Source organism: Dipodomys ordii, unplaced genomic scaffold, assembly GCF_000151885.1.
Source record: "Dipodomys ordii isolate 6190 unplaced genomic scaffold, Dord_2.0 Scaffold75, whole genome shotgun sequence".
NCBI lineage: Eukaryota > Metazoa > Chordata > Mammalia > Rodentia > Heteromyidae > Dipodomys > Dipodomys ordii.
Window position 1 is genome coordinate 4,423,742 of NW_012267291.1, and position 26,069 is coordinate 4,449,810.

General features: G+C 44.7%; 1 protein-coding gene across 1 annotated transcript in view; it reads right to left on the reverse strand.

Annotated features, from left to right (window-relative positions):
- The window catches only part of Tshz2 (teashirt zinc finger homeobox 2), a 231,470-nt gene that overhangs the window by 1,578 nt on the left and 203,823 nt on the right, over positions 1 to 26,069 (reverse strand). Inside the window, exon 2 of the mRNA XM_013024281.1 lies at positions 190 to 3,274. Coding sequence (XP_012879735.1) covers positions 198 to 3,274 — 3,077 coding nt within the window. The 3' untranslated portion in view covers positions 190 to 197. The remainder of the gene's footprint in view (positions 1 to 189; positions 3,275 to 26,069) is intronic.

Genomic DNA, 26,069 nt, shown 5'->3' on the forward strand with positions numbered 1-26,069 from the left:
AATGGGTAGGACTTCCTTAAACAGATTCTTTTCTGTCTTTCATAAAAATAAGTTGACTACAACTACAGCAAACTACCGTCTTGCTTGGCCTTGCGTGACACAGGCTGCTTCTAAGCAGGCGGGACCCATCTCCCTTTCACAAGTGCCTCACAAGGCCACGGTCACCATGGCCTGGGAGCAAACCCATACCTGCAGAGCTATTCTTCATCCACGTCTGTTACAAACTGTGAATGGTGCTCGGGTGACTTGCTGTGCGTTTTGCTTAGGTGGAGTTTGACAGCGTGTTTGCTCACAAATGTCCGACAGCACAACTTACACTTGAATTTAGAGTCTGTGTCCTCTTCGCCAGCTATTGTTTCCGGAGACCTCTGAGCCGACGACACCCGGGAAATCTCTTGCTCTACCTTGCTTTGCTGGTCCGCGGCCATCCGGGTCATGTCCTTCATTTGGAAACCCAGGTGAGACTCTAAGTGGGTAATGTAGGTGGAAGGGGTTCTGAACTGGGAGGCACAGTCACTGCAGTAAAAGATGGGGTGTCCTTTATCCATGTTTTTCAGAAACTTCGTCCCTCCTGTTTTCCTTAGCTGGTACTTGACGTTGGCCAACCAGTGGCTGATGGTGGTCATGGAAAGCCCTGTAAACTTGGAGATCTGCATCCGCTCCTGAGGGCCCAGGTCGGAGAGCAGGTATTTACCTTCGGATGTCTGGAAGAGGCTGGAGGCGAACTGAGCTTGCAAGATCAGCAAGTGCTGAGGATTCCAGTTAGACTGCCGGCCTTTTCTCTTGTGTAGCGTGGAGACGTCGCTGGAGACGTCTTCAAAGCGCCTGACATCCATCTCCAGCTTCACGGGCGGGACCCTGGAGGAGGCGGCGGGCTTGGGGGTGGTGGCTTTGGGAAGCACCTTGACCATGTCAGCGATGTCGCACAGAGCGTGCTTCTGAGGCGGGGAGGTGCAGGACTGTGCTTGCGAGGACTCGGCTTTCTTGCTTTTGGACTTGGTCAGGTCGATGGGTTGATCGTTATTCTCAAACACGTAGCGCCGGGACACACTGGCGGGTCTCGTCGGGGCAGGACTCAAGACCGGCTTGTCCATGACGCCGAGATTTGACTTGTGAAACATGGACATTGTGCTTGAGCTTGGGCTGGAGCAGGAAGGAGAGCGCAAGGGCTCTGTGGCTTTGCCCAGGTGGTTATTCAAGACGGACTGCAGGGCGCTGAGCGGGTTGATACAGGGCAGGGCCGGCGTGTGAGTGGCGAGAACACACCCGTTGCTGAGGGAAGACATGGAGGACACCGGCTCCAAGGGCTGGCCTTTCTCTTTCTCCCCGCTCTCCTTCATCGGCTTGTCCTCCTCCTTCGGGGGACACGGCTCTGCCTTCCTGGCTTCTGAAGGGGGTTCGCTTTTGGTGAAGGAGTCACCCTCGGTGTGGCTGAAAGAGGAGGCCTCCTCTCCAGGACTCCCCTTCCCACCCTCCTTCCTGACTTCCTCCTTCTCCTCCACCTCCTTCTTCACCTGGGTGTACGGGGCCAGGTTGGTGGGCACGGACACCAGCGGCATGACTTTCCACTTGGGTGCGATTGGCCTTAACTTGTGGGCCAGGTTAGGGCGAATCTGCAGTAGCTGGGGTCCCATGGACAGAGGTGGCTTGGTGCCCTCCGACAGCTGGTAGGCAGCGTGGATGCTTGGGTAGGCGCTCCAGCTGGGAGCTCCGTTTTGCGCTTTGTTGATGGCTGTGGTTACTGTGTTTTCCAGTGACTTCAAAATGTCCCCTCCGCCCTTTGAGCCGTCCTCCAAATCCTCTTCTCTTAGGTACTGGTATTTTATGGTGGGGTCTAAGGGTTTCTGTAGTGGATCTTCGTAGACCTCGCTTTTCACAACTTTCTCCTCCTTGGGGCTCTCCTCCGATTTCTCCTTTTTGCTTTCCTTCTTTAACTCAGTCGTAGAGGCAGTGCAGTCCATCATCGAGTTACTCGATGGCTTGGGAGCCAGAGACTCACTGCTTGGAGTCTCGGACAACGACTGCATCTTCTCCACCGCCAGGGGGTCTAGCACCAGCTGCTTGCCTTTCTTGGAGGCCGAGCTTGTGACTTTGAGGAAGTGGCCGGTGACCATCATGTGCGTGGTGAGCTGCTGCAGCGTGTCATGGGAGCTCCCGCACTCCATGCACTTCAAGATCTGGGACTTGCAGGCCTCGAACTGCCAGGTGTAGCTGGCCCCGTTCTGGTAACCGTACCGGTTGTTGGAGGACAGTGGCAGGTTGACACTCTTCTGGGAAGAAAAGGAGTCTGCGAACGATCCCGTGGTTGAATCTGGAGAGCAAGGCCGATTGACATCAAAGACGCGTTTCTTCGCCGGGGCGACCATTTTGGAGGAAATGGTTGGTACTGGCTCCTTCAAAGGCACTTTTTGGTAATGTTTTGTTTTGATCATGTGGACGCTCAAGTCTTGTAAGGAATCGAAGGAGTCCCCACAAAACATACATTTCAGCACTTTTTGAGCATCCTCTTTGTCCATATCCTGGAAGGCCCTTTTCCGGGGTTTTGAGTAGCTTGTGGGTCTCAGCTTGTCCTTTTTGCGGTTGTCATCTTGGTAGTGGCCCGTTTCGTTCATGTGCACAGTCAGCTCGACCAGGGTGTCGTAGGCCGCGCTGCACTGCCGACAGCGGAAGCGGCTGGCTCCAGTGAACACCGTGCCGCACACCTTGCTGCTCTGTCGGTACAGCTGCACCGAGCTGAACAGGCTGGGCTTGGACACGGAGCGGGAAGGCAAGTTCTGCTGGAGGCTTTTGGACAGGGCGTCTTGGTGCCAATCAAAATCGCTCTTGCCGTTGCCATTCCGAGTTTCACAATTCCGCCGCTCACTGTTGGACACCTTGAAGCCGAGGCCCAGGCCTGACCAGTAGGAATCGGACAAGATGTTGGCGTAGACAGCGGTCATTTTGTCCATACAGTTGTGGCCTTCGCTCGGAGGCTTGGGGTGTGCGCTTGCTTTCTTGTGAGTGGCATCTCGGCCGCGGATGCTCTTGATATCTGACACTTGGTCGCTGGCATCACTCAGCAAAGACTCGTTCTCCGCGTCCTGATTGGACAAGTGACTTTCTGGAGAGTTCTGGCAGCTGAAGTAGCCTTTCTGCTCTGGGCCTGTTTCTAGCTCCTCATCGGTCCCTGTGTCATTGCTCTCCTGAAGCTGAGCCACGGAACCACTGTCCTCCTCCTCCTCCTCTTCCTCTTTGATGTCCTCCTCTTCCTTCAGCTGCTCCTCCTGGACATAGCCTGAGAGAGAAGGAGATAGAGGATGACATAAACATAACCAGTTACAAGATCCCCGTCCCATTTCCCCACCCAGACCAAGTGCATTCTGGGCTGAACTACACAGTCAGTTAGTTGATCTGGACGTGCGTGAAGTGCAAGCAAGAGAGATGGTGCGGGGGGGGGGGGGGGGGGGGGGGGGGGGGCAGGGCAGCCTGGGGAGGGGAAAGTCAAATGATGTCTTCTGTGCCGGCTTCTGCCTTTTTCTTCTTAAATGTGCAAGATTCACCATTTTCTACAAATGCCTAGTACCTCCAGTTAACAATTTTATGTTTAAGGACTGTTGTTCTAAGATCACTATATTGGGACTGGCAAAATCCATGCACATGACTGTGGAACTCTGGATTGAAATGCAAATCCCATTCAAGTCCTTTCAGGGAAGGAAGTTGGCTTACCAAAAAAAAACAACCCTGAAATTTGATCATTGGCGATTCAATGACAAAGTTGACCAAAATATTCGGCTATATTGACATAGGCTTATCTAAGTAAGTCAGAGTTTGAGCACTCGGACTTCTGGATACCCAGCCAATATGTTTTTGATAGGCAATGTCTTTTCCTTATAACATTTTTATTCACAGAGAGACATACAGCAGAAGGAGAGATCGTGGAGTATGCAAATAAAATCTTCCATTGATAGCTGAAAAATTACGTCAGCTCAGCGAATATAATGCTTTTTTAAAGTAATGGCAAATGGTGTTAGAATGGGAGATTTGGGGACTGTTCTATTATTCTCAAACAGGTTTATGAAGACCTTTCCAGACAAGCCTGAAAATGACTGTCGATCTTGTTCGTGTAATTTCAAATGCACTGTGATTTGTGGGTACCCGTCCTGAGATGCCAATTATATGTTTGATTTGTAGATGCAAAATGCTATTGGGATGCCTGCTTTCCCTTCGCTGCAAGGATTTAGGACCAGTAATTGCATAGGGAAAATGAAGACATGAGAGAGCCAGCTGCAAAGGGAATTAATGGGCAAATATCCATCAATGGGGGCTGGGGTGGGGGTGGGCAAAGTGGCTATTTGTGTCCAGGGGTTCATTTTCTTCACCTGGCCTTTCAGAACCAAGTGGATACAATGCAACCAATGATGTATCTAAGAAAAAGAGATTCAGCTCAAGATTTGCAAGGCTTGCATGATCTTAATACAGCATTTCTCCTTAGTTTCTCTCTCCCTTTTGGTAGCTGGCAGCTATTTGGACAACATGTAAGGACAGCTATTTGGACAACATGTAAGAGCAAGCGCGGTTAATTCCATCCTCCTGGACTACAGGTCTGGGTGGAAGGACTTTGAGGGCAAAGGGGGTTGTTAGGAATAAGGCAGCTATGGTCACAAACACCAGAGGCAGATAGTGATGAGAAATATTAATTGGGGAAATTTGCCATCTCCTGGAACCCACACTAACACCTGAAAATGCATTCATTCATGTCTTCTGATAGCCCCACAAAGTAGATTATTACTGATTATTGTTACTATTATTTTCACTTCCTATATGGCAAAAACTGGAGCTGTAACGTTGAAAAATTAATACAGGATCTTATAGGCAGGATTGCAGCATCATGACATGAACTTAGGTCTGTTGGATGAGAAAATCCAAATCTCCTACCCCAGGACTCAGTTCCTGTTACTACCTTAAAGAGCACAGAAACTTTGCCAAGGCCCACAGGTTAAAGGGTAAGCAGTGGAATTTGATCCAAATGTGCCTAAACAGATAATCATGACCTCAGGAAGAAAAGTTGTAGAATGCCGGGGAAAGGAGCCCACAGGCATGAAATCATAAAGCCAGGTGAAATGGAAAAAAAAAATCAGTGCATCCATAGGTTTTAGGCTTCTGTTGGTTTTTCTCTAGTTATTGGAGAGTTGTTTTTGTTTTCCCAGCGAGTAGACAAATGGATTGTTCATTAAATTGTTATTGCCAGTCTTTAAATTGGTGTGGAGAAACAAAGACTCAGATGAGTCAGGTAACCATTCATGAGGGGCAGCTATGTGTAAGAAAACTCGTTAAAATAAAAAGACAGCAGGTTAGACCATCCTTGCCATCCTCCTCGCCTTTCCTCTTACCTGGGCTAATTTCTGGGCTCACCGATCTGCTTAGATCATTGAGTTCAAGGACAAAGTTTTATGCTTTAAAACGAATGAAATGGCTTGTCACCGGGCCAACGAAGATATTTTAAAAATCAGACAGATTCCATCAATCAAATAGGGTTACTTTTCTGATGTTGTCATTGTGGTCAAGTTGGCTTTGAACTTGAGATCCTCCTGTCTTCACCTCCTGAGTGCTGGAATTACAAGTATGTGCTATCACACTTCACCAAATAGGGTCACTTTTGAGGACAGCGTTAGGCAATTATCAATCAAATAGGGTTACTCTGGGTGTGAAGAAAAGGGTGTGACATATTATCACCACACTAAGGTTAGTGCGGTCACAGCAAACTGAGAAAAGTGTGAGTTCTGGCGCACACACACACACACACACACACACACACACACACACACACACACACACGCCCAGTGGAGAAATCTAGAGGTAATGAAAAGAACTTTTTCCATCATGGAAATCAGTTACAGGCAATGCTGGATTTTTTTTTTCATGTTGGTGTTTTTCCTGCCCAGCACCCTGCTTGATAGTGAGTAGGAGGTGGAGCGCCATTCACGTTTTGTGTGGTGTGTGCTCAGGAACAGACGCGCCTGCACAAATGCATGCATGTACATGTGCAAGCAATCCACCTAGCCAATGTAGCCGTTTTCCAAGGAGAAAAGAAGTGCTCTTTATATGATTTTTGTTTTTCAGTTGACATTTAGACACTCAGCTTTCCAGACCAGCTCTACCTCACAATCTACTTTTGTCCTTCTAAATGGGATTCCCCAGGAGAAAAGTCAGAGACAGCACCCGCCTCCCCCACAATACAGATAAAATTTTCTGCTTAATTAGGCATTGACATGTTTACTATAACCTTTACAGAAGAGTAACTCGTGCCGAGAGACCCTTTTTGTCTGTTTTCATCTGCCGAGCAAACTAAATCTCGTGCACCCGTTAAGGTAACGCGTTGAAAAGCCTCATAAAAAAAAAGTGCCAAAGCATCTGTCAAAGTGAGTGTATTTTAACAATGGCTGAGGGTTCCAAGGAGTTTCTCAAAAACACATTTTCATATTATACATTTAAAACTGTGCACTTGACTTAAGTGATTTTGTTTGCCCCTGGCAGCAGAGGCAAGGAAGGAAAGGCAGACAGAATATGGGTGATCAGGGTGGATAATGAGTCTTTCTCTTTCTCTCTCTCTTTCTCTCTCTCTCTTGTTCTCTTGCTCTCCTGCTCTCTTATTTCGTTAATCAGATGGCATCATGTTGTAACTCTTGTAAACAGTGGATGAATGGCAAGTTTATTCTTATGAATAGTTATTTAACAAATGAGAACCATCACAATGACAATGGGATGCATTGAGAAAGGGCTCTTGAAAACATCTTGCTGATTCTTGGTGGAAGATCCAACTTTGTAAACATCCCCTTTCCCAACCTAAATTTCTAATCCTACCTCTTGCCACAGGAAATGAACCCATCCATGGGACAGCTAACTCATAAGCAGACTCTCAGTTCTTTGTATCAGTGTCAGTCATAAAGATCATTTCTCTTCCACCCCATGAGCCCTGCTCAAGATGCTCAAATGCGGCTGCCATTGCTCAATGGAGTGACTTGGTGTGAATGCTTTAGTTACTATAGCCTATTGTTATAATATTTCCTCCCTCCCTCCCTCCCTCCCTCTCTCTTTCTTTCTTTCCTTTCTCTCTTTCCCTCTCCTTCTTTCCTTCCATCTCCCTCCCTCCTTCCCTTCTTCCTTCCCTCCCTTTCTCTTTTTTCCTTTCTCTCTCCCCCTCTCCTTCCTTCCTTCCATCTCCCTCCCTCCCTCCCTCCTTCCCTTCCTTCCTTCCTTCCTTCCCTCCCTCCCTCCTTCCCTCTCTCTCTCTTTCTTTCTTTCCTTTCTCTCCCTCCCTCTCCTTCCTTCCTTCCATCTCCCTCCATCCTTCCCTCCTTCCCTTCCTTCCCTCTATCTCTCTTCTTTCTTTCCTTCTTTCTTTCTGTAAAGTCCACCTTGGAAGTGCAGGCCCTATGCAGATGACCTCCCCCCTCCTCTTGGTTAAGTCTCCACCCAGTACCTGTGTCACCTAGGTAACTGGCACACCTGGAAGCAGTCCCCTCCCCCTCCTCTGAGGTCACATCCTGGACTACCCCAGGTCATGCCTCCCATCGGACCATGGGAGGGTCCCAGGCTCTGAGGCCACATCCACAGCCAGCTGGCCATACCTTCCCTCACCTTGGCCACACCTTCTCCCTGCCCCTGGTCTAGATAAGACATGGTCTGGGGTGGTTCGTCCCCTTTCGGCCATATTCATCTCTACTATGTGTGGCAGGGCAGCAGTTTGGAGATAAAACTTCTCTTCCTGCCTAAATACCATGTGGTGTTCTCTTCACCAGCCACCTCAGCAAACCCACCTATTTGAAGTCTGACATAGATTCACACATAGCATCTTTGAAGTCATGGATTCATTTTCCCATAAAAGACAAAGATAAACTTTATTAACTGTTCGATGATCTCTTCCACACCAAACAAGGGAGATATTGCATGAACTCTTTATTTAAAAAGGGAGAAATGGCCTGGAACCAATGGCTCACATCTGTGACCCTCGCTATTCAAGAAGCAGAGACTGGGAAGACTACAGTTCAAAACCAGCTCAGGCCAAAAAGTCTGCAAAGCTCCATTTCCAACTAATTAGCAAAAAGCAAGGCTGGATGCATGGCTCCAATGGTAGTAGGCTAGCAGAACAAGTATGAGGCCCTGAATTTAAATTCCAGTACTGCCAAAAAAAAATAAGGAGAAATATTATTAGTGTAGCATCTCTCCTGAAAACGTTTTATGTGTGTGCAAAATTTAGAAAAACCCTTAAATTTCAGAAATATCTTCTTGGGTTAAATGTTAAAGGATTGCCTGTGGTTTTTTTTTTTATAGCAGTTCAATTCATCTGAAAGCTTCTACTCAAAATGATTTAAATAAAATTGTGGGAAAAAAATTCACAGATGGCTTGATGCTTGTTCACATACGTTTCTGTAGTTGTCTTCAAACTTCATTTGCCGGTATTTACTAATGAAAGCAAATGGCAGGTTGTTAAATGTGTTAGAGACGGGACAATCTTAACCCAAGCACAGTTTTAAAACTCAAAAAGGCTGATTTTTCAAAAATAAGCCAGAATTCAACCAAGATCTCATTTAACAGCACATCCGACAGTGACAGGATCATTTTCGCCAATCTACTTCCATAAATGACAGTTTAAAATCCCAGGATGAGTCTGTAGCATGCAAGGCAGATGTGAAGGAGGGAGAGGAGCATTTCTTGCCATGTCCCCAGTAGGTGTGCTAAATGATGACATGGGTTAAGGCCTCCCTGTCACGAGCCTTCAGTGTTTTGGCGACTGTGGTCTAAGTCTGTTAGCTTGTATGTTATTATTGGCACTAATTGGTACTCTTGTTGGCAGGCTGAACAGAGAGAAAGAAGATTTAGTGTTCAAGAAAGCCGAGCTACTTTCCAGTGGGGGCTAGGTCCAGAGTAAGGGTCTCGGGGGACTATGTTGAGCGACCCATATGCTTTTGAGTTCAGGTCAGTGGGAGACTGGAGGGATCCCCGACACTATGGCGCCCTTGGAGGGTCTGAGTATTGTACACCAAGGCCCACCCTCTCCCTTCCCTGCTGTCTGGAGAAATCATCTGAGTTTCAAACATTTCCAAACAGGAAAACTTTCAACAGCATCAACGCAATTCTTGGCATTTGGATTTTTTCATCCATGTCACACCACACATGACTCATTAATGTCAGTGTAGCTTATTCACCATGCTCGAGGGTTTGTCACTCCCCCACCTGAATGCCAGAGCAGAACCAAACAAGTAGAGCTTCTTGTCTGATGGAGCTGGAGTACAGAGTGAGAGTGACAGGGAGCGGCTCCTGACCCCGGAAGTACTCCATGGAAATGAAGAACTTTCTGAAGGTCATCACCAACAATGTTTCTTGTCTGTTTCCTGTTCAGTTCATGGATGATGGATGCCTATCTGTATGAAAACAAAAATGTCTATTTATGTACTGGACTTGCTGACACATTCTTGGGCTGTTGTCCCAGATCTTCAAACTGTGAAACTTGTTTCTAGTTAGTGCCTTGTGACTTTTTCTACATCTGGGTCTTTAGCCAAAGAGGATGAAGCTAGTTTGAGTCAACCCTTTGTGGTTCCTCTGTTTATGCATTTATTCAAGAAATATTTATTCTGCAGCTACCATGGGCAAGACACTTTAGTCAAGTTTCGGGTGAGGATGGGGGGAGGTGAGGAGACTTCCACCATAATGGCTCTCCAAAGACCAAAGAAAACAGGGAGAGGTGAGAGATGCGTTTCCCACAGAAGTTGGATATAAAATTGGGAAAAAAGGTCAAGGAGAAAGGTCATACCTTACGGGAGGAAAGCAGGTATCTGAAGTGGGTGCAGTAGGTGATGTGAGAACTAAAACAATCCTGGACTGCAAAGATAAGTAGCAATGAACCTTCAACTAGGTAGACGGACACTAAAGGACTGTGGGTAGCTGGACATTTGGGGCCACAATGGAAAATGCAACTGCTATTCGGTGAGCCAGCCTAGGGTCATTACATATTTTGTTTGGCCAATTACACAGATAAAACTTGATGTGCCTGGAATCCATTTTGCTTGGAGCCTCTGAGCCTGGGGGACTCCAGGAGCCCCATGGAGGGAAAGATCTGGGGTGCTTTGCTAGTTTTCTCTCTAACTCCATTTTCTGGTTAGCTCTTTAATTCCATTTCCTCGTGTATTAATCTCACACAGTAGCATTCATCCTAAGCCTTTCCTGCCTCCTCAGGCCTTTTTGAGGACAAAGGAGAAGAGGAAGATGATGTACTAGAAATGTTTGCTACTCAAAATGGGCTTTCGACGACCATGTCAATAGCAGTGTCCAGAAATATGCTAGAAATGTGGAATCTCACATCCACTCCAAGCCTGTAGATGAGGCACTATTCCCGAGGACCCGTATGGGATTCATTGGCTCAAAGAAGATTGGAGAGTCAGTGGTAGTCACATCTGTTCTCCTCAATGTTGCCACATGCATCTGGGAACTCATTTGTGGAGGGCTGAGGAACCACTGTCTCTTAGATGGCAAGTCCCTTAGACAACTGCTCCCAGCTTGTACTGCTTGGAAAATAAACCATGGCTTCAAGGACTGATCTGTGGATATTGGAGAGAGGGCATATCAGCGTTGGGAATCACGCCGGCATGAGTTTGGAAAATCTTGGGAACTCTCAAAGGCATGGTATCTGCAACTAAAACATGAGAATACCACTAGTATATGCTTTGTAAGGCTGCGAGGATTGTATGTGGGAGATATCCAGGCAGCAGAACTTCCTCCTCCCAACTTTCCAGCTTTGGGCTTAGATGCTTCATAAACTCACACCCATAGCTTTATCCTGAACCAACAGATGGCTGGGATCAGTTGACTGCAGCTTTCTTTGTTGGCTATAAATCTTACTGCAAGCCAAGCAGCTTTGAGATCCTATTTGCGTTAGATATGACCCAGCTTTGTGACTGTCACGTGCAGCAAAGAGTTTCCACTGGATTAGGGCTATTATTTACCATCAGATCACTTCTACAAGGAGCCAGTGGTGTGTGCTTTGGGAACTTCTATAGAAGCAATGCATAAGCATGGAAGAGAGTAAGTTTTTTAGGTCATTACCCATAATGGTAATGTGTGCAGTCCTCAAGAAATAAAGCAACCCACCATTGGAGGGGAAGAGATCTTTGTTGGAGGCTTCTGGCTTTGCATTGAGGGGAATGACTAATGTTCAAAGCGGAAGGTCTCCAAGAAAAATGCTTTATAGTCAGCTACCTAGAATTTCAGTGCAGCATGTATTATTATTGGGACAGGTCTTGGTGACAATTTAAACAAGCAGAGTGAGAAAATATTCATGGAGAAGGTAAGAAGGGGCCATTTCATAAGCTTTCTGGTAGCTCTACTTTAGAAATCATTATTCTTATATTATCCTCACACCGAGAGAGCTATAAATCAGGAGCTGGGGAAGAAAAACAGAGAAAACAAAGAAACTGCACAACAGGACTGAGGCTCTACTAGCAAATTAAGGTTGTTTTTTTTTTTAGACTTTGACTTTTCAGGTTGTAACAACTTTTCTCAGCAAAATCTGCACACTTCTTTCCTATCCACTTTCCCAGATAAGGATTTATAACCATCCATCTATATGTATGCATATATGTATATATATGTATACACATACATATGTATGTATATATGTTCCTATTTATGTGCACACATATCTATATATAGTCCCTTGTAAGACTGAAGAGTTTTTATTTTCATTCCTTTGCCAAGAAAAGGGACAGTGAATCATTGCTCAGAGTGACCTTCAGAAAGTATGTGAAACCAAAGCACCATCTGTACTTTTTCTGACTTATATTCTAGTTTTACTTGAAGTCACGTCGTTAGCACAACCATCCCACAGAGTTAGAAGGTGATCTTGTTTCCTTCTTGTCTGGCTTGAAGTCAAACACCTTGTCTTTTCTTTTTCTTTTTCCTTTCTTTTCTTTTCCTTTTTTTTTTTGGCAACTGGCGCTTCTTTCTCTGAAATATTTCATGCAGATAATGGATAATGACCACTTCTCATTGCCTTTTCTCAAAAATGTCTAACTGCATTAGCCAAGCACGGACACATTTTAACCTGCTTCTTTTGCTAAGTTCATGGCTATGACCACTAAGAAAAAAAAAGAAAGAAAAAAGCCCACTGTTGCCTCAGAGAGGCTAAATTGGCACTGTCAGGAAGCAGTCTGGCTTTTACGTTTCAGTTAAAAAAAAGTGTTTGCTGTCTCTCTAGAGCCATAGAAAGACCTTCCATGTCATTAGACCAAGATCAGAACAGGGAAAGGGGCTTTGGGATTTCCCCCCAGCCTTACAATGAATAGCTCTGATGATTAAATCCTTCTATCTTTCTTCATGTTGGATTGGTCACCATTGCGACCAACCCACCAAATAGAATTCCTCTCTGTCCCTTCCACTTAGACACAGGTCTGGGTTTTCTCTGTGGTACATCAGATCAAATCTAAGGATGGGAAGAGCTCCTAGTTCAAGCTCCTGGTTACACCTGGACCCGGTTATCAACCTTGTAGCCAAGTAATGGACGTACGTGTAAGAGTAATGCTCTACTTTCTTTTTTTTCTTTTTTGTTGGTCATGGGGCCTGAACTCTGGGCCTGAGCACCGTCCCTCAGCTCTTCAGCTCAAGGCTAGTGTTCTACCACTTGAGCTACAGCTCCACTTCTGGTTTTCTGGTGGCTCTTTGGAGATAAGAGTTTCTCTGACTTTCCTGCCCGGGTTTGAACCATGATCCTCAGATCTCAGCCTCATGAATAGCTAGGATTACAGGCATGAGCCACCGGCATCCAGCTGGTCTAGTTTCTTTATGCATAACATATTATTCTGTCACCACAGTAGTCCTGTCTTTTAGTTTCCCTCTGTGCAGATGATGACATTGGATCATTGAGAATGTTACATCCACTGAGCCACGTGCAGGAACTTAGATTTTGAATCTGAGTCTACTTGCAGAATAAATGTAGACTCAGCCCTCTGTTACTTGTCTCTGAGATCATCTGCTTCCAGCTCAGATCTACCTCCACCATCTCCCTCCTTTCATAATATTAAAATTATCTTTAAGAGGCTGAACGGAGGGGTTTCAATTCAATATGTCAATTGTGTACAACGTATCTTGATCAGTGCCACCCCTTCCACCATCCCTCCATCTACCCCGTTCCCAACCCCATCATACATCTATTGTGCTTAGGATTTGCAAGTCTTCTGCCTGCCCCCTTAATTTATTAAATCCTCACTTTCTCCAAGCTCATGGACATGTGATTTCCCTTTCTGTGTCTGTCTCCCTTGTGCCTTCAGTCTCTGCTGCAACGATCCTCTTCACGGGGACTCCTGATCTCTGGTGCCTCTACCCACTCTCCCCAAAGCCCCACCGGCCAATGCTATTTTCCATTTCAGTTCCCGACTTTGTACTTTGGTTTCCTTGTGTGAGTTTGCAATACACTTACAAGCTAGTCTCTTCTCAATGAGACTCCCATGTTCTCTGAGTATCATTGCCACCCACAGCACAGGCTACTCAAACATTTTCTGAGTACACAAATATACATGAATGAGTGATGCCATCAGCTAAGTATGCTTTCCTATCTGACAGGCTTTGATTTTACTCATTGGTCCCAATTGGCTGAATAATCAACCAACATTTTCAAAGAGAACGTACCTTCAGGTAGCTTCTGGTCATCCACAGATCAGAGGGAAGCCCAGAGGAGATCTCTTTTGACTATGCAAGAGAAGCAAAAAGGAAGCATGGCACTGGCCTACAAGTGCTACTTGGGGTCAGATCCTCTCTCTAGCTCATCTCACATTGTCTAGCAACTGCTGAGGGGACTCAGTCAGTCTGTCCTTTTATGTATTGGAGTTAAGGAAAGTTAGTACCTGGCTTGAAGATGGCTCTGAAGACTAAGTTTGAGAACTGCAAAGAGGTCAATATGCTCTGCTCTCCTCATCACAAGACCAAAATCACAGTCATAAAGACAGGGTAACCCAGACAGATGTCTCAGGAGTTTTGCTATTTACTCTTTCAAGTTTTGTCTGGAAAAACAAATCCATTAGACTACCAGTGTTATTCTCAACCAATTCCTTGAGGATTCATTTAAATGCTCTTCTCTGATGGAGTAGTTTTACAGACAAGAAGCAAACAAACAAAAGTTAATGATAAAAGGGATTCACATTTCTAAAGGGCGCTGGTAACTCTGCCAAGTAAATCCTGACCTATTTTCTTTCCTAATTAACTAGGTTAGCTTTTAAATGAGCCAATTTATATAAAACAGCAAGTATGATATGTGACCACATGTGCCCTGGACAGTTGGATGAAACTGTTCTTGGAAACTGTTCAACTTCCGGGAGATACAGAAAGGCCTTCGATCTCTTCCAATTGATGACTGGAATAATCTAAGGAGAAAAGTCTCCAGGGGGTGGTTTGACCCTTTGATTTTAGGTTAGGGCTAATTTAAGAATGGTCTTTTCAAGACCTGTCATCTTTTCTGTACCCTGACCTATAAAGGAGATGGGTAAATAGGGAAGTGCTTAGATCTCTGGGTCAGGGTCCTCTTCTATAGCACCTGATTGCCTCTTCTCCCAGGAGAAGGAAATGGAGGAGGGAGGAGAACTCCATGAGCTGGAATTTAATCTCCTGCAGTGATCCATCAATGCACATCTAGCAATGCATACATTCTCACCAACACTTCGAGCTTGTTGATGCATGGACACATGTTTTGCACGATGTACAGTTTCCTTGGTGTATATATTCTTGTGTGCATAAGAATGCACATGTTGTGTGTGTAGGGTAGTTACAATGTGATGTTTCTAAACATGTATATGTTGCATAATGATTAAATCAAGGCTACTAGGCTCTGCATCATCATAATCATTCATCATGTTTTTGTGTTGAGAACATGTAAAATCTTCTCTGTTCATTATAGTTGGGTACAGTAACATGGTACCATTGGCGAGCCTCCCTTTATTTTTTCCAGCTTCTCATAAGCACTATTCTACTCTTAACTTTGGGGAGGTCAACGTTTCTAAATATGAATGAGTATATGAAGTCCTTGACATCTCTGGGTCTGGATCAGACTGTTTTTGAGTGTTCTGGTCTTGGGGCTTGAACTCAGGGCCTGGGCACTGTCCCTAACCTTTATTTGCTCAAGACAAGTGCTCTACCACTTGAGCCACAGCTCCACTTCCAGTTTTTTGTGTTTTTTTTTTTTTTGGTAGTAAATTGGAGATAAGAGTCTCATGGACTTTCTTGCTGGGGCTGACTTTGAATTTCTCTTCTCAGATCTCAGCTTCCAGAGTAGCTAGGATTATAGACATGAGCCACTTGTGCCTGGCTGGCTCAGACTTTTTTAAAGGTATAGAATCAGCTTGGAAGTGATGTAAGAATACCCTTGTTAGGGGTGTACAAACCTGCTCTTTTACAGGCACACAAAGTATAGCCACCAGGGGTTTAATTCCATGAAATTTCAAGGCATATGGATTGTTTTCCAAAAAAACCCCCAAAACTATCAAGGTAACATTGTGTGACGTGTGTGCTTATCTATTTGATGATTGCCGAGTAGAGAAATGAAGCAAAAATATGAGCACTCTTTTCCTTCACTCTCTTACCCCTTTTATTAAGGTACAGACACATGACCCCAGCTTGGCCAATCAGACTCTCATGCCACAGAATTTGAATTCGGACCCTGTGGTTTAAAGATACCCTGGTTAGAGCAGGTCAGCCATGCAGAGGTCACTTGATGATTCTGCTTTCTTGATTCTCACAAGGGCAGTGGCTCCTCCCTGCCAGCCAGCTACCCTTTACTCTGTCAAACACATTCCTTATTTCTCTTTCCAGTTAGTAGAGGACAATATTTGTTGCTTGCTATGAAATATCACTATCTGATTCTACCTTGAATTAAAACAAACAAACAAGCCACAAATTTGCAGTAGCTGAACAGAATGGCTCTTTAGCCCGTTAAAATAAAACCAACGTACACTCTTGGTGGGATTCCTGAGTATTCAGTGGAGAGCAAGTATTGTTATATGAGATGTCCACAGACCAAAACAAACAAACAAACAAACAAAAACCAAAGCACAAAGCATGCTCTGAAAACAAAAAAATCCCCTCCAAAGCCATAGAACCTGGTTATACGAATAGGTCTGCCTTAAAAATGCTTTTTAGAGACAAATTGTCCCCCAGTGGCTTCCCTGTACCGTTTGGAGTATGTTCGTCCTGCTGGTAGTCTATTGTGACAATAATCTGCATATTTAAGAGCCCCCGCATACTCATTGAAAGGATGGATGGAGCTTGTGCAGTCTACTGGGTCAAAAATCTGCTTTAAATAGTCTATATGCACAGTCGGTTGAGTAAATAACAGCATTTTCCAAGAGTCCCTAAATATATAATAACATGATAAATCGCGTCAGCTTCTGAAGAAAATCATGTGCTCTTTAACAAGCCACTTACAAATAATCTCATCTTTCCTAGCCGTGGGGGCAGTATCTCTTCCTCAGCTGTATTTTTCATACGTAGAGGAAAGACCTGCTCCCCTCCCCCAACCAGAGGCCTACAGATAAGTACGCAGGCACACGTGAACATCTTGCACAAAGACTCTGAGACTAAGTCAGCTGGTTCAATGGCCAGAGTACAGAACAGAGAACAAAGTGCTTCTCACTTGGGCTTGGAAGGGTTTTTCCCTATTACTTAAGCTGGGTATGATTCAAGAGAGTGAAGCTGGGCTTCAAATACCCATGAGAGCTACTCTGCTAAAATCAATTAGGAGCATTGATTTTGAGACCTCCATCTGACCCTGTTTTGCTGTGAAGACGGTATTCTATATTACAGTGTCGAAACCCTGTTTGTTTACCAGCTGCTCCCAATGTGGACAAGAGTCTAACAGCACCACTTAGTAAGTGGCCTGGATTTGTTGCTGTCTTATTGGGGCTTCACAACTCTCCAAAGGTGGGTGTGACAGCATTAGTGCAGCCTTTAAAGATGAGGACTCGTCAGCTTCCAGAAGTGAAACAGCTTCCCTAAAACCACAGCCCCAGAATGTCTCAGGCCCCAGCCTCAAAACGAGCTTCTTACACCCCCAGAGACTCTGCCTTCCCTGGACCTGTGTTCTAGCTCATTCACGTCAGTCTCTACCATGTCCTGCTCTGTGCTGGTGAGAACAGCACAGGTGGACATGTTTCTCTTATTATCCAAGAAGTCTTCACAGACGAATCTTGCATTGCAACCTTGCATTAAGATGATAGCATTTATGTGAAAAAGGAGGTCAAGATTGCTTGCTTAAAACCAGAGGCAACTGTTGGAGCTGAAGGAAGGAGATGACAATTTCCAGGTGAGCCTGGACTACACAGCAAGACCTTGTCTCAAAAGCAAACAAACAAGTGATCGACTATGTTATACATCCAGATCATAAATAGGCAAGTGATAGCAGATATAACAATAATAAAAAAAACATTGCTTCTATTAAAAGAGCTCGGTCAACTCATAATAAAAAATGAAAGGACCTCTAGTTAGGATAGCCACATACTCACAGAAAAGATGGATGAGCTGGTACCTGCAGGGACAAGTGTCAAGTTGACAGTCACCCAGAAGGAATTTAAGGAAAACAAGACTTCTGAGGCACATTAGGGTCACAGGATGGGGCCAAGAAAAAGGGTGAGAGGTGGACAGACCTTTCTCCAGCCATTGATGATCTTCAGCTTGCTGATTTCTGCTGAGCTGGTGAACTTTGCACTGGGCCGCTAACGAGTGTTGCTAAACAATAATGTGTTGGGAAAAATTACATGTGAATCAATGTGACATGTTCATTACATCCATATCATTGGCTGATTTACCAATCGGGAATGAATTCATCGGCATGTGAGCTCTAACAGAACAGACTTTATTTTATCTTTCATCCTTAAAGACCTTTCATGTTCAACTAACACGATTGCTAAACTCCTGAGCACCTCACCAATAAAATCTTAAATGTGAATTAATTACTCAAGCTAACTAACTCAAAATAAAGATTGGAAATCTAAATGGCAGGATTGGCATCTTTTGAGATCTGTATTACTGGGGGAGTTTTCTTTTCATTCCTTCAGGGTTTGGTATGCATTCTGTTCTGTGTAGTGAAACCAGCAGACAGGAAGCGAAATATATGCATAGATAGGAAGTCAAATAAGTGCACAGACAGGAAGTGAAACAAGTGCATGACAGGAAGTAAAAAAAGTGAACGGATAGGAAGTGAGCTAAGTACCCCCTCACTGAGACAGTAAATTCAGATGCTCGGTCCTATGGCACTTAAACTGAAACATGATTTTTTTTCACACCTTCTCTCTTTCAGAGATTGATACCATCCTTGCTACTCACAGTCCATTTTTTCTCTGCTGTAAAATTTTACTTGTTTTAAACTATTAAAATGTATATATTATTGGACATGTTTATGGGGGTAAATGTGATATTTCAAAACATGGGTGTAAGGTATAATGATCAAATCGAGGTAATTAGCATATCTAGTACCATTAACATTTATCATTTCTTTGTGCTGGGAACATTCAAAATGTCCTCTTCTAGTTAATTCAAAATATTGAGCAAATTACTGTTAACTGTAGTAACCCTATTCTGCTATAGAACAATAGAACTTTCTCTTCTTTTCCACATGAGAAGGATAGGATAACTAACATCTGGATCCTTCAAGATGACTCCTAAACAATTTCATTTGTTGTCAAATAATTATATGGCTAAATTCTTAACTCTAACATTTAGACCCCGTCAGGACAGGGATGTAGTTTCTTCTGTGTGGCTGTGATTTCAGCGTGCTTTTCTCCAGAGAGCCCAAAGTGTAGTCTGGTATTTCCATGGATCCAAGACCTTCCTTTCATATTTTTAACATCTCAGAAATTAAGGTGAAATGGCTGCCAGGGGCAGTTGGAAGTGATTTCAGAAATACCTTGACCAATTTATTTTGCTTATCTTTTCCATTTTATATAAACACAAGCATGTTATATTATAAAGATCTTTTTAGAATTAAGTCTAAAAGAGTCTTTCAGCAAGTATAAAATAGAAATTCTAAGTGATAGGAGGAGAGTCGTGTGTCATGGTTTAATTATAACCATTTTTCTTTCTTAGTGGTGCAGCTCACTGAATGGCCTCTTAGATTAGATAAAATACAGTAATTGTTAAATGGGTGAAAAAGGTAAAAATGCTTGGCCCAGAGAAAGTGCCTAATAAATGATTATGTGGTTATGATTATGATCGTGCAGAGTATCTGGCTAATTCCCTATTTAAAGTAATGCTAATATTCTTGCTTAATTCAATGAGACTGTCAGGTGGCAAGGTTTCTTGTGTCTTAGCTGAGGTGAGCCATTGCAGTGAGTACACAGCCTTCCATTTCCTGATGGAGGTTGACCATTGAAGGGGTGAGGGTCTATGCAGGGAGTCTTCTTTCTTACAGATGAGGTGATTGTTGGTTGTTTGGCGTGAACTTTGGGCTTGGGCTCTGTCCCTCAGCTCTTCAGCTTAAGGCGAGCGCTCTACCACTTGAGCCACAGCGCCACTTCTGGTTTTCTAGTGGTTTATTGGAGATAAGAGTCTCGTGGACTTTCCTGCCCCGGCTGGCTTTGAACTATGATCCTCAGATCTCAGCCTCCTGAGTAGCTAGGATGACAGGTGTGAGCCCCCGGTGCCCAGCTTAGATGAAGTGATTGCTTAAACAACCGGGAATGAGGATTTTTATAGGCACAGAGTAAATGTTCAGTAAATAAATCCTGAGGGTAAGTGTCCAGACCATTACCAATATCAGGACAACTTTCCAAGGTATCCTTTTGCAAGGAATCCTTTGGTCTCTGTGTGTCTGTCTGTTTCTGTTTGTCTGTCCAGCTTTTTTTTTTTTTTTTTTTTGCTGGTACTGGGGCTTGAACTCAGGACCTTGTATTCTCTCTTGGCTTTTTCACTCAAAGGTGGAGCTTTGCCACTTGATCCATGTGTCCACTTCTGTCTTTTTGATGGCTCATTGGAGATAAGAGTCTCATGAATTTTCCTGCCTAGGCTGGCTTCAAACCACAATCCTTAGATCTCAGTCTCCTAAGTAGCTAGAGTTACAGGTGTGAGCTACCACTGAGTGTCCTTTACTTTGGCCTCTGAAGTCCATTGGGCATTGACGTAATGCTCAGATCCTCTTCCAGGTCAGCATTTGGAGGGTTCCCAGGGCCAGCTCTTCTTGTGACCACCTCAGCTAACTAGCATTCCTTGCATATACAGTCCAAGAGGAACAGCTCCTCAATAATCCAGGCTATGCCGGCTGAAGTCAGATCACTTTGCTGCAGATTCTTTTTGAAAGGGAGCCTGGATTGATGTACAAGTGGAGCTAGTTAGAAAGACACCGATGATTTGTATACGTGGCATGTCAAGAATTCTAGAATGCCTTCGCTTCCCCCTCACGTCACCATTGAGTGATGTCCTCGCCACTACTTATTCTGTTTGTTTTAGCCAAACATAAATAGACTGCAGATGTGTCTGGGGCCCAAGGCACTTGCAGAGAATCAGCTTCTTCTGCCCCAGATTCAGTGATAGTGGAGACAGACTGAAGTTACCTCTGTAGCCATGACAGCTCTTCTTCTTCCCGCAAAAATGCAAACGCCAAGGTCTCTTGTCTTGTCTTCTCTTAAAAATGCCTTGTGCTTTGAATTTGTACAGTTAATTTTCTTTTAATTTCCATGGCTGTTTTTAGGAACTTGTGGATGTTGTTCCTTTGCAGGAGTTGACAGCAGTCTCTTGCTTCAGTCTGTGTTTTACAATAGTCATTAATTTATATTTTTATTGTAAAGATACTGTACAAAGGGGCTATAATTACATGAGTAAGGTAATGAGTACAGTTCCTATTGAGCATTGTTATTTCTGAGACATGATCTCAAATGTAGTCTAGGCTGGTCTCAAGTTCATAATACGCCTCCCTCAGCTTCCCAAGGGTTGGGGTTAGAGGGGTGCACTGCCATGCTCAGGCCCCCCCCTGGTTCTGTTTACTGAGGCCAGGACAATACAGCTCCTTTCACACATGTGACATTCACTCTTTGTGCCCCCACAAGAGACCCAGGCGGGGACCAGGGAGCTTGCTCTTGTCAGTGCACTGTATAGACACAGCCATCTCCTTGTGGTTGCTTTGCTGGTATAGATGTGTGACCCCACACAGGGAACAGGGAAAGGGAAAGGAGAAGAAATAAGGTGATTATCTTTCTAGACATAAATAAGTAATCTGATCACAGGTCTGAATTTCCTATACTGAGGGTTCAGTTCTTCCTATGATGTTGTACAGAATGGGGCATCAGCTAAGGTTACTTTTGGTAGGTGGTGGAGCAGAAGCATCAGTACATTAGCAGTTCTTTGAGGGTTTCCTCTGGGATGGGGTGGGGAAGAGTGGGAGAGAATGCGGTTTCCAGTTCCTTTCCTTTTGGCTCCAAGATTTTGCCTTGGTTCCATTTTTCCTGTCTGGATTAGCAAGCAGCATCGTGGCGAAGATGGGGCTACTCTCACCAAAGAAGGGACAAGGGGAGAAGATGCTATGGGCCATCTAATTAGATAATTGTTTCATTTGAAAAGCTAAGCATCTAATGTGTATCCTGGGTAGGGCTTTAGAGACACAACAGCCTTGTGGAGACTGAAACTTTGCAATGGAGGCTGGAAACCCATTAATTAAGCATCATCATACCATTTAATAATAGGTGTGTATAAAATCATCTGTCTTATAAAGAGCGCTAAGCGATGGTCAGCTGGGGATGGGAAGCGTGGTACCTTGGTTGCTAACTGTAAGCAGGAAGTCCATGGGAGGGGTATGCCTGCAGCTCTGTCTGAAGCCCCAAAGCTGAGGTGAGGGTGTTGCTGCATACCTCGCTGTGCCTGTGGGGTGTGGCTCTCCGGAAGGAAACTGGCTGGAGGTGCCTCGGGTATCCTTCAATCCTAACTTCAGAATACAAAAGGTGCTTTACCAATCTCTGCCTCTTAGCCCAGGGTCCAATCCGGATATCTGGTGCCCGAAAGCAGCTGTGTCTTGAAGACAAGAAGCTGATGGTCTGCTTCTTGTTTCCAGAACATTTTATGAAGCCACGGTGTGGATACTCCTGGATTCCTGGATGTGGGTGAGGTCTGCTAGGAGATCCACTGGGGACATGCTCACTGACAGGTCTCCTGGCATCTGTGGATTGTGGAGGAGGCAAACCTGGACGTCGTTAGAGCCTCAGGTCTTGATATAGGAGGAGAGGAGCACAAATTTGCTTCTACTCCCACCCCAAGAGGTACGATGCGACAAGGCCTGGAGACATCTTACTTGTCACAGCTAGGGAGGGGATTGTGATCTCTGACATCTGGAGCCAATGTTGCTGCTGAATCAGACCCGGCCAGCATCACAGGGCAAAGAAAGACCAGGATCACTGTGCCATAGCACCTAAGAGCAGGGACCTGCTTACAGAGACAGGCTGGCTCTGAGGAGGAGATTCTAGGCGCCTATTCCATCGCCACTGCCAACACACCTCAGCAGAGACAATTCACAGCCTGACCACAAGACACAGACAGAGATCAGGTCTCAAACACTGTGAAGCTAGCTGCGAATGGTTTGGGCTGGGGAAAGAATCCACTTGAGATGCTTTTCCCATTCATGAATACTCGAGGCTGTTGGAGAGTCCCTGGTGACAGCATTCCACAAACCTGAGTTCTGAGAAAGATTCCACAAAACTAGGGTGATTGATATCTATACCCTCCTTCCATCCTGTGTGTGTGTGTGTGTGTGTGTGTGTGTGTGTGTCTGTCTGTCTGTCTGTCTGTCTGTCTGTGGGGGACGATATATAATCCATATCAAAATATCTGATGATATGAGCAACTACTGGTAACAAAAAAATATTTGCAATGATAAATACCAGCAGTTTGTCTTGTGTACTTGGCCCATTTGATTTGACCTTTGCTTTAATAAAGTATATATACCATGGTTCAAAAGCCTGAAACTTTGGTTTGTTAAAGAAAGGAAAAGAAAGAAGGGCAGGAAGGAAAATGAGGGAAAAAATACTTTAACAACCTCACTTCCTTTGAAGTCGCTGCTGATACGGCTCTGAACGGATCCATTCAAGTTCAACTAACATCAGACAAATGTTTAGTGTATCGCAGAAGCCACGAAAGCAAGGATTTCATCAATATTTCACAACAGCCTCGGGGAAACTGTAGATTGCAATGCTGTAGGGCAGCTAATGGAATTACACACGAGGGTTTTGTACATTTAAAATAAGCAGCTACTGAAAAAAAATTACCCTTCAGTTTGATAGAAACTGTATAAAACTGCAGATAGCAAACAATTAAATCGCTCGCCATATTTATCCATGTCGCTCTGATCGGTCATTTAATAACAGGTTTTATTCTCTGGGTGTGTTTTTCTCCCCCTTCCCCCTCCCCCAGTAAAGCAATAATAAAGATGAACATTTATGAAAAGAAACATAAAATATAGCGCGGTCAAATGAATAATTAAAGACAGTTTTGAAGAACACTTACCACCGCGTGCCCATGAAGTCTTTTCTACAGTCACAAAATAGGTTTATAGGAAATATAATTATGAATAGTCAGAGGCTGTGTGAGGGACCCTCTGACCCCCTGTTTGTTTTGATGTTAAAGAATAACTTTGAAGTATTTCCTAGCACTGAGTGAGCCACCCCAGCTCTCGTACATATATAGCTTTCTGGGGAGTTCAGTGCCTGCCTTTCTCCTTGGGAAGGTTTATGGGACATTGGAGCTTGCAGAAATCTACTCAACAATCTGCTGTGAGATCAGCATTTCTACCCCTAAAGTCCTTTGTTGGAGTAAAAAAAAATTCTGCATATGAACGCAAATGGCGTTTTCTAAACTAAGATTTCTGTGTCCACCTCCACTCATCTGACTTTCCTGACCCTTGTGCTGAGTGACCACTCCATATTTATTGCAACTTCACAGGAAAAGAGGTGTTTGAGCACCTCAAGACAGGGTAGTTTTGTCTCCCTGGAGACAGACAGCAAGATCTGGTAGCATCTTGGTGTGGGAGCGGATGTGGTGGGAATGGGGGCAAGGCCGCGCTCCCTGCATCCGGTGGGCAGGGCCAGGAGGGTGGCAACACCCTGCATGTAGAGGGCTGCTCTACGCAGAGCCCGCCCGCCTTTAATGGCAAGACAGCTGAAGTTGCAATTTCTGTTCCAAGTAAACCCTTTGAAAACCCAAGGCTTCCTGAAATAATGACAATACCTCTGTTAATAGGATGTTCTGACTTTCCAAGCACTCTTCGGGTTCACACACATCTATTAAAGCGGCTCTAAATGAAAATTCACAACGCGAGTCTTTTGGAGAATGAAGATCTGTCATGGCCACTGACCACAGAGTATTCTAATTAAGAGTGGAATGCAATGCACACACACACACACACGCACGCACGCACGCACACACACTGAATGTACACACACACTACATAATGATAGCTACTGCTTACTGAGAACACTAGGTGAGAGAGATCCTTTGCATACAATCACCTATTTTACCTTTACCACTACTGGACGGGGGAACATTTATGCTATCTTTCTTATATATAAGGGGACACTGCCTATGATCATTGCCAGAATATGGCTCCAGACTTGTCTCCAAAGCTTCATGGTCACTGGCTTTGTTTGTAGCTAAGCTGGAGAGAGAGAGAGAGACAGAGAGAGACAGAGACAAACAGAGAGACAGAGAGACAGAGATGGAGACAGAGGTAGAGAGAGACAGAGAGAGACAGAGAGGGAGAGACAGAGAGAGACAGAGAGAGAGACAGAGAGACAGAGACACAGAGACAGAGACACAGAAACAGAGATAGAGACAGAGACACGAGAGGGAGGAGAGGAGGAGGAAGAGGACAAGGAGAAGAAAAAGAATAGAGGAGGAGGAAGGTGGCGGGGGGGGGGGGAAGAGGTGTGTGCATGGCAGGCCCCCTTTGGTACCAGAGAGCAAGCATCTCTCTTTACTCATGAACAAAGGAGTTGTAAAAGGCCAGCAGCAGGGAGAAGAGAGAAGGGAGAGCACCTTACTGCAGAGAACTTGGAAAGTCAAAGATACGAGGAAACCAGCCAGGCAGCTGGAGTAGGGAACTGCTCAAGAACTACACTGGCAGGGGCATCTTCTGCTGATTAGATTGTTTAGAGGAACAATGTCTAAGTCTGTACAGGGAGGGAGGGGGCTTTTGTAGGATAGGAGAATGAAGCTGGGAAAAGAGAGAGTATGGGAAAATGAGAGAGAGATTGAGAGAGCAAGAGAGATGATTTGATCAGAACATGCATATTTATTTTTTCTGTTCTGTATTCTTTATTATGGGGTTATAATTTCGGAGCATTATACATGTTGTCATACAAATGGGCTGATAGTATAAACAGTAGCACAATGCGAGTTTCATTCACATTCTAACCAATAAAAACCTATTCTCTCCTCTTCTTTTACAATTTTGAGTTCAATATTATTGGCATAGAACGAGGCCATGTTTCCATTAGTTAACAAATATGTCCAGCAGCTGTTGGAAGGGCAGGGAAGGAACCTCACATACAGAAGTGTGAGTTCTAGGCCGAAGCCTCAGTCCTGCCAGCGAATAAGCCACAGGACTTGAGAGAGGCGACTTTTTCTTTTTTCCATTGCCTAGCTGTAAAGCCAAGCTACCAGCCATAACCAGAGTATGCTCTGGGAGCTGAATGGCGAAGTCACATGATGCCTGACAAAGTGCCTGAGGTCTCTGTGGGGCTGAAATCACGGTGTGCTGGCCTGTGTGTCTTTCTCAGAGCTCAGGGTGAGGTCACCCAGCAGGCCCTGTCCTTCTAGTCTCCGTGAAGCTCCGTCTGGATTCAGCTTTTCTTGTTAATGGGTCAATCAATCCATCACTCAATATTTATTGAGGGCCTACTATGTACAGGACCCAGGGGAGACACGATGCACGCCCATCAATAGAGGTACAAGCTGTAGGACAATTAGTGTCGTTTGACCTGACCTCCGCTTGCCTTCCTAATGCAGAGGTCCCTGAGCATGGGGAGAGAAAGCAGAGGATGGTTGCCTTCACCAGTCTCTCCCTACCCTCAGAGGTCAATAGA